General features: G+C 51.4%; 1 protein-coding gene across 2 annotated transcripts in view; it reads right to left on the bottom strand.

Annotated features, from left to right (window-relative positions):
• Positions 1–5,578: 5,578 nt before the first annotated feature.
• ELAVL1 (ELAV like RNA binding protein 1) overlaps positions 5,579–16,180 on the bottom strand; it is a 34,952-nt gene continuing 24,350 nt past the window's right edge. The window contains exons 4-6 of one of the 2 annotated variants that reach the window (XM_082650033.1): positions 14,753–14,906; positions 9,929–10,154; positions 5,579–7,144 (exon numbers count right to left, since the gene is read on the bottom strand). In XM_082650033.1, coding sequence (XP_082506159.1) covers positions 6,820–7,144; positions 9,929–10,154; positions 14,753–14,906 — 705 coding nt within the window. In that variant the 3' untranslated portion in view covers positions 5,579–6,819. The remainder of the gene's footprint in view (positions 7,145–9,928; positions 10,155–14,752; positions 14,907–16,180) is intronic. The other variant, XM_082650034.1, reaches the window with a different exon arrangement.

Genomic DNA, 16,180 nt, shown 5'->3' with positions numbered 1-16,180 from the left:
AACTGGGGAGAAATGCTCCCTGGCCAGCTTGAAGTTTGCTGCGGGACTTCCGGGCGGCTTCCCAGAGCCCGGGGCTGCCACTTGTCCAGGCTTGCAGGCCCACGTCACCACCATCTGTCCTGCTCTGAGTGGGATCCAGGCCAGGGGCAGAGGGTAAGATCCACTGTGCTGTCCCTAGCGCCCCCGACTCCATGGTAAAAAACACTCTCACAGCAGAACGGTCCTTCCTGTCACTAAACAGAAACCGTGGTTCTCAGGGACAACACCAGTGTCTATGATTTTCTCCCTTCTCTTTAGGAAATCCTTTGCAATTGTGCTAGGAAAGTACTGAGGTGAAACAAACAAAAAGACCCAAAAGACAGGGACTTCCCTGGTGGCGCAGTGGCTAAGACTCTGCGTTCCCAATGCAGGGGGCCCGGGTTTGATCCCTGGTCAGGGAACTAGATCCCACGTGAGTGCCGCAACTAAGACCCAACACAACCAAATAAATAAATAAATATTAAAAAAATATATATCTTCAAAAAAAAAAGACCCAAAGCAAAGGGATGCAGGCATTAAGCCCTCAGAGTCTTAACCTTGCACGGAACCATGAAGACGGCACCCCCCCACCCCGGGCAGGCTGGCGGCAAGAGCCCCCCACCTCGCACGTGGACTCAGCCTCTCAGCTCTGAATCCTGGGGTGGGGGGAGTCGGAAGATGGCCTGCGCACCAGACGTGGAGCTGGGGGCAGCAAGGCTTTGTGACAGCACACCCCCACTTACACCACTGGCTTCTTAGAGGGGGTCCCTGGAGTGTCGGCATCACTTGGGAGTTGGTTAGGTTAGCAGTGCAGAGTCTCAGGCTCAGCCCAGAACTGCTGAATCCGGATCTGCTTTTGAACAAGGCCCCTGGGGGAGGGGGACGCACACTCTGGTCTGTGATGCGCAGGCAAGGGCCGACGCCCAGACCCCTTCTCCTCAGTGCAGTAGGTGTAGACGGCGCCTGCGGAGCTGCCTGGAGGTCCCAGGACATCCCTGGAGCCACCTCCAGCTGGAGCCCAGCCGCCTTCCCCAGTTGGTGCCCGCCTGCCCCTCTGCCAGGGACTCGGGCTGGGTATTCTGAGGGACCTCAACGCAGAACCACAAGACACACACACAGAGGAGAAAGAAAATCCAGTGACTTCAGGAGAGGCCCTGCAGTGCCGCTGGGGAAGCACGTCCGCGGGTTTAGCTGAGCCCGCTGGGTGCGGGGGAGCCGGGGGGGGGGGTTCCTGCTCTCTCTGCCAACCCTAGCCTCTCTCCTTGGATGCGTCTTGGATTCAGAGTGGCTGTGGTGTGGTACCTACTTGATCTGCTTTCCTTTCCACATGAATCCTATGGGCTGGGCGTTATGGACCCCATTTCACAGCCGGGGAGGCTGAGGCTCGGAGAGAGTCAGGGGCTTGCCTGCGGTGCACACTGGGGAGGCGGCAGAGTCAGGATTCGAACCTAAAACTCCGACCCTAAGACTCTTATGCTCCGTCCTGCCTCTTGGTGAGTTCGAACTCACCTTCCGTCACCCGAGGAGATTAGTGTCAGAAGACATTTGGAATGGCCAGGGGCTCAGGTGTGGGGAGCAGACAGACAGGCAACACTCAGGGACAAGACAGGAGGCCCAGAAACCTTTGAGCCTGGAGAAGAGGGGTCCCTGGGTCTCCAGGGGGAGGGGGCTGATTTGTGAGTGCGTCCAGGGGGAGAGGCCAGCATCTGGGCAGGGGCAGAGGGAGGTGGGGGAGCCAGTCACAGGGCGTGTCCTGGTGCCTTCCTCTCCGTCCTCCAGGCTGGGCTGTCTGAGGGCTCCCTCCTTCCCCACACGGGTCAAGGCCACGGCCTGGCACAGAGCCTGGCGAGGGGCAGCCCACGCTCACCTAGGGAGGAGCAAGTCACCTGTGGCCCTGGCTGGCGCGTCACTCGGCGATGGCTGCTTACGAGTCACACACCATCACCCCTACACCACCGTGTCTCAACGATCCCACTTCATTTATTACCAAAATATCACAGAGGTCCAGTCATAGTTAACATACAGCGTTCAACACAAACCTGATACCTGTGAAAGGAACTAAGTATTCGGACAATCGAGTCGTTTGGAACCGTAACGCCCCAAACCGTTATCACTCCGTACTCCAAAAATACACTTTTGAGAGCTTTGGAAACTGAATTAAAATGTCTACACAGCTATGAACAATTGTTTAATAAAACTTTTTCATGTTTCCATTACATGTAAATATATCAATTTGGCATCTCTATAAAAACTCTGAAAATGGTGCAAAAGTTTCATTCTCTTTGAGAAAGCCATTGACAAAAAATATTCACACTTCACTAAAATTTTGAAAAATGGTCTTCTTTCAAAGCTTCTTTATTAATCTGAAATCTTCTGGATTATCAAAATCTAGGTTTGCTTTTTCCTCCTAAAACACTAAAGAACATTTATTCACAAGGATAAAAAGGCAAACTCGGGGAGATGGAAAACTGAGAAGGACTTTTTTTTTCTTCTGAAAAGCAAAAAAAAAAAAAGCCAGAAAAAAAAAAAGGCAAAAAAAAAAAAAAAAGAAAAAAGGCTAGTTACATAAGCATCCTCCAAAGAACACAATGGGATTCATTTTATTGTTGACTTTTGGACAGCAGTGTCATACTTTATTGAAAACAAACCCATGTAAAAACAAAGTTAAAATGAAAAATGGTACCTGAAAAATAAATTATTTTATATAAAACAAATCAATAACTTAAAACACACTAATATACAAAAGGTCTACCCATCTACTGTACAACATGGGAACCAGCTGGGAAAGTGCCCCCCAGAGCAAATCACTGTAAACGGAACGTTACATGGTAAAGAGGTGGCCCCAACCAACAGACAAGCCTTCTCTCCTGGTGGAAGTGAAACAGTCCTACCGAGTCGCAGCAAACCACCGGTCAGCCTATCTTCGGTCCTCACGGGGACTTACAAGGAGTCATTTATTTATTTATTTAAACTACCAAGCGGAAAACTGAACTCTGTCACCAAAAGGTTGTGGAAAAATACAATCATTAGAAGTCAGAGTCCAATCAAAAGGTGTGGAAACGTGAACCCTGCCGGGGGTCCTACCACTAGCTACCGTAGGACTGTCCATTCTCGATGCCGCTCCACGGAAAGCACGTGGGGCTTCGGGTGGGGGCCGGGCCTGGGAATCTGATGAGCAGCAGGTGTTTTCCTGAGGAGCTGCCTCAGGGCCCAGGAGGTACCACGGGTCCTGGGAAGATGGGAAGGATTTCAGATGGAGGGTTTGGGGGGTTATGGGGAAGAGATGCCCCCAGCAGCTTATTCTCATTCTCTGTGATCCAACCCAGGATGGGTGCGGAAAGCAAGAGAAGTCCGGTCAGGCTGAATCGGATGGGAAATGGGGCAGCTGGGAGACGTGAACTCTGATTTTCAAGGCCAACAGCGAATGGGGTCAGTCCATGGCCCTAGTCTGGAGGCAAACCAGCGATAAGTTATTGCCAGTGAGTGTCTTGGGATTCATCTGTCTGCCTGACCCGGCAGGGCTCCCCTCGAGCTGCCGGCTCCCGAAGGGCCGACTCCCTAAGCAGCGCGGTTCAGACCCTGGGTTTCCAGCACTAACACCAAGTGCAGACTCTCGGAGGTTAAGGCAGCTGCCCTTGGCAAGGGAAAGACTCACTCTTCGGGGGACAAAGAAGGTGAAACCCACCCGGCGCCACCTGCCCGTGGGCTGAGCCCAGCTCCTCCGTTATTCTGGCAAGAGGGTGGTCGTGGTGGCCGGGGGATCACAGTCACAGGACGCGTGACCAGAGGCACAGCCAGTGCAGAAAATCACAGCTTGCCATATCACATCGAAAAGCTAAAAAGAAAGGCAGCGCCACGGGGTAATAAACAATGAATAACTCAACTGGAACCAGGTTCACAAATCTGGAGCTGCTTAGCGAACAACTCTGAGGGGAAGTTACATAGGCCAAAAGAGAATTCAATCGATTCAATCAAAAGAGAATTCTTTGGTATTTATGTACCAAACCAAAGTTTCAATAAATTAACATCATCTACTCTTAACTTTTTCATCAAAATTCCCAAATAAAAGGAGAGCACTCATTTTACGAAATACAAGTAAGATAGATCTATGTGAAAAAAAAAAAACACAACTTTTTTTTAAACACAGTTTCTTTTGGATTGTAACTTTAAAAAAAATGGCATCTTCCTTTTGCAAACAGGCCTAGAGAGAAGATGTAATGAACTTTTTGGACACAGGGCCAGCGTCTGGCACTTCCATGGGAGTGACAATTACTTTTCAGGAGTAAAACATGTCAAAGGCAAAATGCTCCCGCACGCTCACAGATTAAAACTCCCGAAGCAGCACATTGGGGTTTTCAGCCAGAAGGATGTTCAAAGAGTGGGGACCACGTAAAACGAGAATTTTACTGAGAAACTTCAGGCAACTCTCAAAGGTCCGTATGCGCTTCACGTCTCCTGTCCGTCTGTGCCAGCACCAGGATAATCAGTGTGGTTCCAATAAAATAGAGGGGAGGAAATCAGCTGCGGTGCTGGCTGTGAGCCCGTCACTTCGCAGTTTAGGCCTCTGACAGAATTCTCGTAGGAAATGGAACACTAGTGCAGGCTGGCAGGATGGTGTGTCAGCGAGGAGACTCAAGGGTCACTCTCAGGACTGGGAAGCTCATCTTCACTGAGATGTTGGCCCGAGGCTAGCACAACCTACGCGGCATGTTTTTCCAGGAAAACATCCCAGTCCCGGGGTGCAGAGCGCTCTGGGGCACACGCAGCAGGGACCCTCTTTGCATCAAATCTGGGCAAACGGGCCTTGGTTCCAGGAAGAGGCACACAAGCTAGCTTTGACTTAGAATCTGGAAAATTCTGCTGCAGAGAGGAGGCCCTCCATGGCACTTGGCCACTTTATAAGACAAGGCTTCAAGGTATGAACTTGGCCCTTTGTGGGAGAAGAAGAGGGCAACATGGGAAATTCAGGAGGATCACGCAAGCAGCTGGCAGCCCCTCAGTGAAGTATGAGGGAAGCAGTGGGGGCGGGGGGGGGGGACGGGCAGCCTCAAACGGTCCAGGGGTTGCTCAGAACACAGACCCGCTCTGGAGAACGCTGTGCCTACTGCCCAATGTCTTCCACTTAAATAAATAGATAGATAGATAGATAAATAAATAATGTCGCAATTTCATGACATCAATAACTAAAAAGCAGCTTACTGTTACATGTTTTAGTCTCGTGTCAAGGTTAAAAACTGCTGGTACTAAGTTATTGTGTTTTTGATTCTCTTGCACACTGGTTATTTATAAAAATCAGATCACGCTCCTGAGGAGTTGCCCGGAGATCGGGCCCTGCCTATTTACTTCTCAGGCCCTCTCTTAGACTCTCCCTGCCGGCTCCCCATTTAAAAAAAACACCATCTGTGATGGCACAATCCTAACGTCACAGATTTGTAAATGCTTTGTCTTGAGGCAAGTATGTTTGTTTCTTAAGATCTTATAAATCCTCCCTGAATGCTGGGCTGTCTGTACCTTACCTAGCCAAAAAGAAAGAAAAGGTAAAATAAAAAACAAAACAAAATTCGAGCAAAACAAAATCAAATTTAATGGTCTTAAATGCAAAAGTAAAAACAAACGAAAAACACAAAAAAGCAAAAGAAAATTAACAGAACAGAACAACCCAAAATGTCAAGGCAGTTATGAAGAGAACTTTGAAGGTTAATCTTTAAAACTACAAATCAAAGGGTTTTTTTTCTTTTTTTTTCTTTTTTCTTTTTTTTTTTTTTTGTTAATAGGTAACTGGCAGGAAGTAAGTACTTTTCTGCTGAGTGTTCATAGGAAAGCAAAGTTTCAAAACAAAATCCGACTAAAATAGAAAAAAGCCTAGCGCTCACGAGAAGGGATGCGAGAAATACAATGCTCAAATGTTTCTGTGTCATTAAAAAATAGAGCTATTTTACGCACTGGGGCCATGTTCAATGCTCTTGAAAACTGGAGAGATGATTGTGAACAACAGTATCTGATGTGTGGAGGCACCATGCATGCAATGTGTGGACAGGAATCGGGATGTCAGAGGAGCAACACGTCTTCAGGCGTGCCTGGAGCTGAGATCTGACTCTGGAATATACTGGAGTTTCCCTGAAACTCTTTGGTCCGTTCCCATTGGCGCCTGGGCTTAGGAAACCCACTCGTGTCCTCGGCAGAGCCTGGCCCGGCCTGGTGTGTGGCCCCCCTCCCCGCTTGCGGCCCACGGCAGACGGGCCCGCTGCCACTGCCGGGGCCAATCGGCTGAGTGAGCAGGAGGTGGCAATGGGACCTGCTTGGGAAAGCAATTTCCTGTCAACCAAAGCAGAAATCGCTTAAAATGTTGAAGCGGTTGAGAAACGCACACAAGGCATCTGTCTAACATCTTTAGTTTAAAAACTAAAACTAAAAGGTCATTTCTTTTTGTTTGTTTGTTTCTATCCAGTTTGTGGAGACATCGAATGAAACGCGTGTTAGACAGTCTCAGAAGTTAAAGCATGCTTCAGTTTCACCACCATCCCGAAGGACTGGTTAGTCAATGCAGTCTACTTAGATTTCTGTTTAATATATATTTTAAAGGAAATAACTTAAGAAACTTAAAATTGGTCTAACATTGTGGGATTTCAAACATTTGAACATGTCGGTTGCATCCCAGAGTATAAAAACCTTTTCACTTCTCATTTAGACTAAGACAAACACTTGTGAAAATTGGCGCAAAATGAGTTGTACACTAACAAAAAAGTTTCAACTTCTTCACTCTTAATTATCTATTCCGTACAAAAAAAAAGCATGAGCGAGTTATTTGTGGGACTTGTTGGTTTTGAAGGAAACCTGTAAGATTTTGTCCCCCAGGCGGTAGCCGTTCAGACTTGCTATGGCCATCGCGGCTTCTTCATAGTTTGTCATGGTCACAAAACCAAAGCCTTTGCACTTGTTGGTGTTGAAGTCGCGAATCACTTTCACATTGGTAACTGCACCAAAGGGGCCAAACATCTGCCAGAGGATTCCCTCATCGGCATCTTGACCAAGGTTGTAGATGAAGATGCACCAGCCTGAAGAAGCGTTGCCTGGGACATTGACACCAGAAAGCCCACTCATGTGATCTACACCCATAGGGGAGAACCTAGCAAACAGAGAGCACAGCATTCAGGTCAAGGTCAGTGCGGGCCAGCGAGCTGCACGCAGCCCACGTGAGGCGCTCGGGCTGACACACCCCACTCAGTCAAAATCAGGACTTTTCAACTGAGAGGAACTCAATATGGGGGCAGAGGGAGGGCATGGGCCCCCTGCTCTGTAGGGAGTCAACTCTGAGGAGAGACGTTTGCTGCCTGCAGGGGGTCAGGCCTCAGAGCTACGGCCTCTAGTGGCCTCTGACCAGCCGCTCCCTCCACCCCTCCCACCTTGGTGGGGTGGTCCTGTTTAGTCACACCCATACTTCCCACATTTTAAGTGATGGAAGCTTCTCCACATCCTCCGAGGTGCTGTTACACCCCCAGCTCTCCCTGGAGGAAACCGTTCCTCATCCTGTGTCTGTGTCTGTATGTGTGTTTGCGGGGGTATGGTGGGGGTGGGGGTGGGGAGAGGGCTGAATTTTTTTCTTTCTCTGAATTTCATACCCCATTCCCACCCACATCAGCACCCTCACTCTCCGAGGGTTCACATCCGAGCGGTGCCTACATATAGCACACTCCCTGAAGGGCCACTGCCGGCAGGGCACAGCTCCGGACACCCTTCTGCTGCTGGCTCTTAACAGCCCAGAAGGGCCAGGGCTGTGAACTGTAAGTCCACCAAGCTTTACCAAAAATGTGGAGCTCCTTTCTAAAGCACCACTTTTAGTCACATCAGAAATAAGCCTTCTACAAGTCGTGGGCAATAAGGATTAAGGGAGATGACAAGATTGTTACTGAAGCCACGTGGCCCTTGAGATGTTTCACAAGCTCAAAAGTAACTGTTGGAGGATCAATTTAAGAATATTTGAGCACGATACAGCATCTCTGAAGCCACACAATGCAACTGGCAAAGTATTACCTGCTCCAAAATAAAATCAGGTTCGAGTTGTGGGTCTGATCCAGGGGTGAGTGGGGGTGCCTTCAAGTGTCACTAAACAGATTCACGCACTCAGCACACATGGGAGAAGAGTGGCCAGCCCTCGAGGTGCAGACCACTGACACAACGGTGATCGCTGATGCAGGTACAGAAGAATCAAGGCACACTGTGGGCCATGGTTTTGAATTTGCGAGAATAATTTTAAACAGCCCGTACCAAATGTCTGAATTGGTTAGATGACTCAGGAGGCTTGTTAGTGGTGAGACCACAGCATCACTGAAATGGGGGTGGGAAAAGGCACCCAAGTATCTGTATGAGCTGCTTTTCAGTGAGAAATGGAAAGACATTCTGACTTTTAGAAGGACCTCCTTTTCTCCAAGTTTTGTAGGACACGGCGGACCCGTTATCACAGTTAACTACATCTTGAGATAGATGTTATACTGAAAATAATCGGAGGTAATAGTTTACTGTCTTTTATTGACATGATTCTCATTCATTCTTGTGAGTTTTCTCCTGCTAGTTGGAGCTGATCTGTTTCATCTCAACTGTCATGAAACCCACCCCCATTCTTTCCTCTGATGGTACAAGAGGAGAACTGACTCCTCCTTGACTTGGGGACTTTTCCCAACGTGATAAGAACGGACTGCAAACCCTCTCCTCTTCTGGGTCTTCTTTCTTCTCCTTCTTATCTTAGTTGGCCTTCTGGTGGCGAACCTTCCCGCCCGCCCCTTCCTTCCGTCCATCTCTGGACGTCACGGTCCCTCTCCTGCCTGGCCCCTTCTGCACCTCCCATTTCTCCTTTCTCTTCTCCTCCAAGCTTCCTGGTTTTCCAGAGTTTCTGGGTAACTCACTGAACTTGGCTATCTATACATCCCACCCGATCACCAGTGAGGCCGACCGTGCTGACGTTCAAAACTGGATTTAGCTCACTTCTGTCCAAAGACACTTCCCCTGCTTTGCCTTTAAACCAGAAGAGCCAACGAAGGAAGGCCAGCTTTGGAACCTGAGCTGAGTTGAGAACACTGGATTACTGGACTGTGAAAATAAGACCTTGAAAAACAGCATCTGTGGAAATGAGCGGGGTGTTACCCAACCTCACTGCTTAAAACAAAGACGGGAACCCTGAAAAGTCGCAGAGAGAAATCCTTAACATACCTGAGATGAGCCCTCATGCCACTTCTCAAAACTGGGAGAAGTGGGATCTCAGCTGTTCGTGAGGCAGTAACACACCTGATTTCAGAGTCCAAGTTACTGACTCTGCTTGTCTCTGTTCTGCTAGATCCTGGCGACTAGAATCATTTTATATGGAAAGACTAAGGAAGGTGGGAAAACAGTTCACCTCTAGGATGCGGCTTTTAAACAGAAGGCATATAATAATATTTCGACACCAAATGACTCCACAAGGTAGATGTATGAGAAAGGTTTGCCTTAGGACTGCTGATCAAATGTCTAAAACCTGTTTAAAACTCTGGAAGAACGGCTCTTGCCTAAGCACCCCTAAAGCTGCATCTTTTCTCTCCCAAATACGGGATGATCTTTTAAACTCATAGGTCTACTCACATATCACTAGAAACTGTGGGCTGCAGCACTATGCACTCACTCTCCTGGGAGCTGGTTGGAGCTGCACTACCTTTTTCATTCTAGTTAAAGACAACACTTGGATGGAAATAAACAGCTTCCATACAGATACCTTTCTGATGCAGGTGGGGGACATGGAGACATGAAATGGCCGTGAGCGCGACTTTCTGATGTGATCAGCCCAGAGGTTTCCACTGCACATAGTCACCCAACCAGCAGGGCTCCGCGCAGCCAGAAGGGGCCCGAGTGGCCGTGGTGGGAAGAGCGCGTCCTCCTGACCCACCTGAATCTCTGCGCCTGGTGATGAACGGGGCCTCCGAACCGCCTAGCTGGCGAGTGGTACAGCTGGGAGAGCAGCGCCACGTTTTTGTTCTGGTTGGGATTGGCTGCAAACTTCACTGTAATGGGCTCGGAGGAACCTGGGGGTTTATGACCATTGAAACTGGTAATTGCCTCTTCTGCTTCCGACCGTTTGTCAAACCGGATAAACGCAACCCCTCTGGACAAACCTTTTTAACAAACCAACAAAAATGGAGTTAGGGGAAAAACTGCAAGGATTTTTAAAACTGAAAAGCAAAAGTCAAGTCAGTCAGGCTACTGTGGTTCAAAACTGGATGCTTGGTTAATGAGATAAACAAAAATTAAACCTAAATATGGAAACATGAACAAATTAAAAAAAACAAACAATAACTAATAAAAGATTAAGGTTTCAGACTTTCTTCTGAGTTGAAGCAACGACTCCACAGCCTCAGTGCCAAAAGATACTTTGGTGAAAGGAGTCTCAAATAAGACACCCCAGACCTCTTTCTTAAAAGAAGCCACATTAGAAGAGATTATGTCCTCCATCACCATTGCGATGCCAGGTGCCCACCGCAGTGTGGGTGCACGGTGTGCTGAGGGGTAGGTGGGTGACAAGGAATTGTCCCTGGGCTCCGGGAGCTCCCTCCCATGGCCTTCCCGGCCATCTGGCCACATACCCCAGCTGGGCCTTTGCAGCACGTCGCCTCCTGGGCCGGCCTGACCGAATCCCTGTTTGCTCGGTGCCTGGCTCAGCCTCCTGCATCCCTCAAGGGCGTAGAATCCTAGTAACCAAGCTGAACCCTGATGACTCTTTCCTGCCACCAACACCTCACTCACCTCTTGGATATTCCACTGTAAGGTCCCTGGACCTCCTGTGGGCCGCAAATTGCCCTCAGAATCAAGTGAGGCCACGCATTCTTTTCCCAGAAAACTGCCGACAATGGTGCTGACTCACCCACCCACAGACTCCCCAGCAGCTGAAGAGTCCCCGTCTTGCGCCCGTTCACCGCCGCCTCAAGCTGCCTTGGGAGAACACCTTCTCTTGCCACGTGGACTGAGCCACCAAAGGCAAGTCCTGGGCCTGCTGTAACCCCACCCTCAACAGAGCAAGGACATGGCCCGGGGCCAGGCTACCCGAGTCCCAGGCCCAACTGCTGAAGGCAGGGTCAGCGTAGTCTGGCACAAGTGTGGGACCTGAACAAACCAGATGGGAGGGGCTCAGTCACCCTCTAGCCCCTTGAAGAACTCGAGGAATGGAGTGGGGCTGAGGTGAGGGAACGTGGAGCCGCGGAAGAGAACTGGCTCCTTCTCCTGGGGAGAAGAAACAGGGGTCAAGAGTGAAGGTCGAAGTGTACTGGTGACGGCCAGGGCCAGCCTGGGGGTGACGGGCCTGGGCTGGAGGCACCGTGTGCCCTGGTAGGGGAGGCTGAGGCAGACAGCCGTAAGACACAATTTCTCCTCTAGACAAAGGCCTTTAGCATGTGGTGAGTGACGACCATCAGAGCAGAAGAGCCCAGGGCCTCGGGCCACCGGCTAAGTGAGCGTGAGGAACGTCCCCCAGTCAGCTCCCATATCCCGGCACCTTTCCTCGCCATCTCCCGCAGGGTCCCACCCATCGTCCCCACGATGGGCAACAAGGTGTGGGTATCCCCAGCTGGCCCCAAGGCCGCGGAGGGGCCTGGGAGATTCGGGCACACCAGGCTGGTGCGGAGATGACAAGTGTCACTGCAAGGCGCGGTCGTCCCCTTGGGGCCTAGAATCCCAAGCTCTGTCCTGACTTGGATGCAACACCGTGGGCCCCCTGTGAACAAGCAGACAGTAGTCAGGGGCCCTCGGGCAGGGGCTCTTTCTTTACAACAGGAGCGTCCTGTGGATGCCCTCCGCCAAGTCCTAAAGCACACACCCCAACTCTCCAACTGGGAAACTCTCCCTTCTTGGGCGCCCCCAGCACAGCGGCTCCTCATGGCCTCAGGGCTGCCCCTGCATTGGTTCCATCACTATTTAAGTATAAATTTAAAATTGACACAGCCAGAGATGCTCACTGAATTAGTGAGATCAGACCCAGCAATTCATACGTGTGCCAGGAAAATTCTAGAGCCTGAGCCCACTTTAAAATTTCGGTTCAGAAGGAACACCTGAAAACATGTACTTGGCATACACTGTTTTTATTTACTCTTAAACGGCACGAACGACAGCTTAGACAGATGGGAACCCGAACGAAATCTAACTGCAGGCAAATCCCACTGGAAGCTGTGGTTGGCTGGCTGCTACAGAAAGCTGTCTGCAGGATACGGTTCCACTCTATTTATAAAGACCTTGCAATCAAGCAGACAGAGTGCGTACGCGCAAGTGTGGTTTCCCTGTTTGGTTTTGCAAAATGACTATCAAATGAAAACTGCCCGAGTAAAATGAAGAAAACCTGAGAAAGAGAGAGAATGTTACTTAAACTGAGGGAATATAAACTCACTCAATGATTGGATGAATGTACACTTTTTGAAGATGACTGGATTTTTTTTTTCTATAGCGTTTTTAGGATTAAGAGCAGAGACCAATAAATGGTACGATCTCCAGATGAGTCAACTATGAAGTTCACAATTAAAATGTATAAAGAAGCAAAGACATTCTCTGAAAAAGTTCTGTCAGCTCAGGAGATTAAGGTTTTTTAAGAGAGCTTCTGTTTCTTTAAAAAGCACGTCATACGAAGGAGACTTGACACACAAACTTGCTTGCCCCGCTATTCTCTGCCCCAGCTGCCGGGGCTCCATGGGGTCCCAGCAGAGGAGCCCTGCATGGTGGCCTCCTCCGGAGCAGAGGGAAGGAAGGGGAGCCCACAGTCCTGGGGGCTCACCTTTCTACTCTCCAATTCGACACGCAGCCTAGGGGAGGGCTGTGGAGAGGGAGGAGCCCCGGGGGCTCCCTCGCGGCTTCCATCCCCCTGCCCTCTCGCAAAGCTCCTGAACACAGACAGAGGTGTGGGGTAGGGACCCTGTCCTCTCGCCTAAGTGGCAGAAGCTGGTGGGGAGGCCTGAGGGCACAACCCTGAGGTGCCCCCAAACTCTAGGAGACACCAACTTTGCAGAGGGAAAGGAGGCAAAGTCCCAGCAAAGGGGTGAGGGAACTGTCTGCAGGAGAGACCTCCCTCAGGATGATGCAGACAAAAGCTACGTGGCAGGGGGTGCGTTCTCGAGGTGGGTGGACTCCAACTTGAGAGCTGGGCCCTGCTCAGCGGTGCTGGGCTGGACAGAGACGAGCAGAGGCACAGCAGTCCGTACAGGATCAGGAAAAGCAGGGCCACAGAGGCAGAATACGGGCCAGCACCGTCATCCCTGCCAGGTCTCCAGGTGGCCCACTCAGGTACTTCTGTGCAGGTGGGGCTGGGGATAAATACATGTGCTGACCAGCCGACGGGATCACTCTCTCAACTGGCATTTGAAGATAAGTAAGGGGAACTTTAGGGACCACGGGAAGCTCTTCTGGCACAGAACAGGGGTTTACACCAAGTACACGGCATCTTTACCTCATGCCCATCCCCCGGCCTAGAGCCGAGGGGCAGAAAGAAGGAGGCCGGGTGGGTGGAGTCTATGTCCCTCCAGCAGAGCCTGCGGTCCAGAAGCCCCTTCTCCTCCTCAGGCCCCTGGGAGACTCGAGCTGTCCACTCGTCTCCAGGCCGGGCCCCAGCCCAGGACTGCAGCCTGGGCAGCAGGTAGGGCCAGCCCATGCCAAAACGAGCTTCCACAGCTGGGACAGGACAAGGGAGTGCAGGTGACAAGACTGTGGGCCCCAGAGCACACAGCTTAGGGGGGATGTGGGAAAACACGCATGCACCTCCACCCCCATCTGTCATGGGCCAGGATACCCTGCCCACCTGCTCTCTGTGTGGCCCTGCAGCCTCCCGGGGGAGGTCACCTCAGAGCCACGACTGCTCTGGCCCGACCACCCAGTGTGTGTCTGACTACCTCAGCCAAGGGGGTGGTGAACACGCTCTGTGCTGGAAGAACATAAAAACCAACCGCAGACAATTCCACTGGCTTCGCTGAGCTCCCTGAGCAGTAAGCTTTTTTGCTAGTTGGTCAGTAAATTCCCACTCCTGCTGAGAACAGAGATGAAGGGACCTAAAGCAGGGCGGCCTGAGTTCGCTGCTCCCCAGACGGAGCCACACACAGGGCTGGGCGGGGCCGGCCCGACACCAGTGGGGCAGGTGGCCGCAGTGAGGGGCTGCTTCCGGGGTACGCAGGGCTCAGCTTGGCGGTGCCTTACTGCTTTATGCAAAGCCCATCGCCCAAGCTGCTCGTGTCCTGAACTGAGACGACCCGAGAGTGGCTGGCAAAGTGGCCAGGACTGCCTGAGAGAGGAAGTCACTGCCTTTGAGCTCTGAGCTTTGAATGTGCTACCCAAGGTGGGAGCGGCATCCAAGTCATGAAGACTGAAGAAGAGCTCCTCAGAAACAGTCACCCTTGGAGCTCTGGGGTAATGAAAGGTGGGGACTCTGGACCTCAGCTAAAGACTGTCTCACGCAGCACACCACTGCCTGCAGGAAGAACAGCAACATTCGTAGTCCAGGCTAGGACGTGTGGGTGCCTGTAGAAAGTGCCAGAATCTCTTGGTGTTTTCACCATAACAGGCTTTTATGTCAGGGCTGCTTTTATGCCACTTAACCTCCCCAGCCTCATTAAACAAAAGCCAACGTCTTCTCATTTTGATTCTGTCCTCATTGGTGGAATAACTAATGACAGCGATCTGTCTTCCCTAGGAGACCCAGCCCCTGCCTGGAGGAAAACCTCGCCGTATCCTGGGCCACCCGCCGTACCTGTGGTCTGATCCACGAGGACCCGGGAGTTGATGATCCGCCCGAACCGAGAGAACATGTCCTCCACATCCTTCTGGGTCATGTTCCTCGGAAGTCCGCTGATGTACAAGTTGGCATCTTTGATGACCTCTGAGCTCGGGCGAGCGTACGACACCTTGAAAACAAAACCACTCACTGGCATTAGGGCAGATGTGTGGCCAAAGCATCGAGGGAGGGTGTTAAATTTTCAGGTGAGAAAAAGCCAACCCTATGGAAGGCGGTCACCTGCAGCAGCCCGTGCTGGCAGCTCCCCATGGGCCAGGCAAGGGCCCTCACACACCCTGATGACAAGACATTATCCTTGTTTCACAGTCGAGAGTCTGAGGGTCCATGGCTGTTCGGGGGCAGGGCAGGGAGCCAACCCCGGCTGCCTGTGCTCCTACCGTGGCCTCAGGCCTCTCTGGACAATGAGCAGGGCTGGAAAGGGGACCTGGTCCTGCCTGTGAGGAGCCCAGGGGACAGTGGGCTGGGTGCTCTGGGACTGTGACACCCACCTGACAACAGGCAAGCTCGCCATGGGAGCCCAGTGGGGCCCGAGTGCTGGGGGGTACACACATATTAAATGACCCCATGCTTTTTAGGCTTATGTTCTGCAAAGCTGAAGAAAGGCTAAAAGGAGCTTGTGCAGTGGTTTACATAAAAGGGTGCGTGCGTGTGGGGCTGGTAGCAAGGAGAGGGTCTCTGGCGCTCTCCCAGGTTGGGGCGACAGCTGGGTGGACCCTGCCAGCCAAGGGGGCAGCACAAGGGCAAGACGACAGGTGTGTTCTCACCACAACACTCAGGCCTGCCAGGAAGGGCAAGGGTGTAACTCTACATGCTAAGACCACACACTCACATACACACACCCACCCCTTCATTCATGTGCTCGTTGACTCGCAAACATTTGAGGTGCACCTGGGACATTCCAGAAAAGGAGAAGACAGACGCCACCTTTGCCTGCAAAGCAGAATGCAGTCTAGCGGGAGAGACGGCAGATGGAAGGAGAAACAGCGTGGCGTGGTCAGAGCCCAGCTCCACCCGAAGAGGAGCTGGGCTCATGGAGGTGAGTGTCAGAGGAGAGCGGAATAGAAGTGATGCTGATCGGAAGGATGCCCCAGGGCACCGGGTCCCGTCAGGGGCTGGTGGCCTCCACAGAGCAGTACTGTACAAGCTGACATTCCCTGAAAGCTTCCCTGCACTGCAGCCAGGCCTAAGGCACTCTGGGGACACTTTGGGGCCACCCGATGGTTTGTTCACGACCTGGGGCAGAGGCAGCACTGTCCCCAAGAGGCCACCTTGGCCCCTGGGGCCTCCCCAGGGCCTTCCAGGTGGGCGTGGTCACGCTCCTTGACTACCAGGAAGGACGTTTGCCCCACTTCTGGGCCTCCACTTTCCGGATCTACGTCAACC

Source organism: Grampus griseus (genome assembly GCF_964374135.1).
Source record: "Grampus griseus genome assembly, chromosome: 3".
NCBI classification, from domain to species: Eukaryota; Metazoa; Chordata; class Mammalia; order Artiodactyla; family Delphinidae; genus Grampus; species Grampus griseus.
This window is presented reverse-complemented; position numbering and strand designations above follow the sequence as displayed.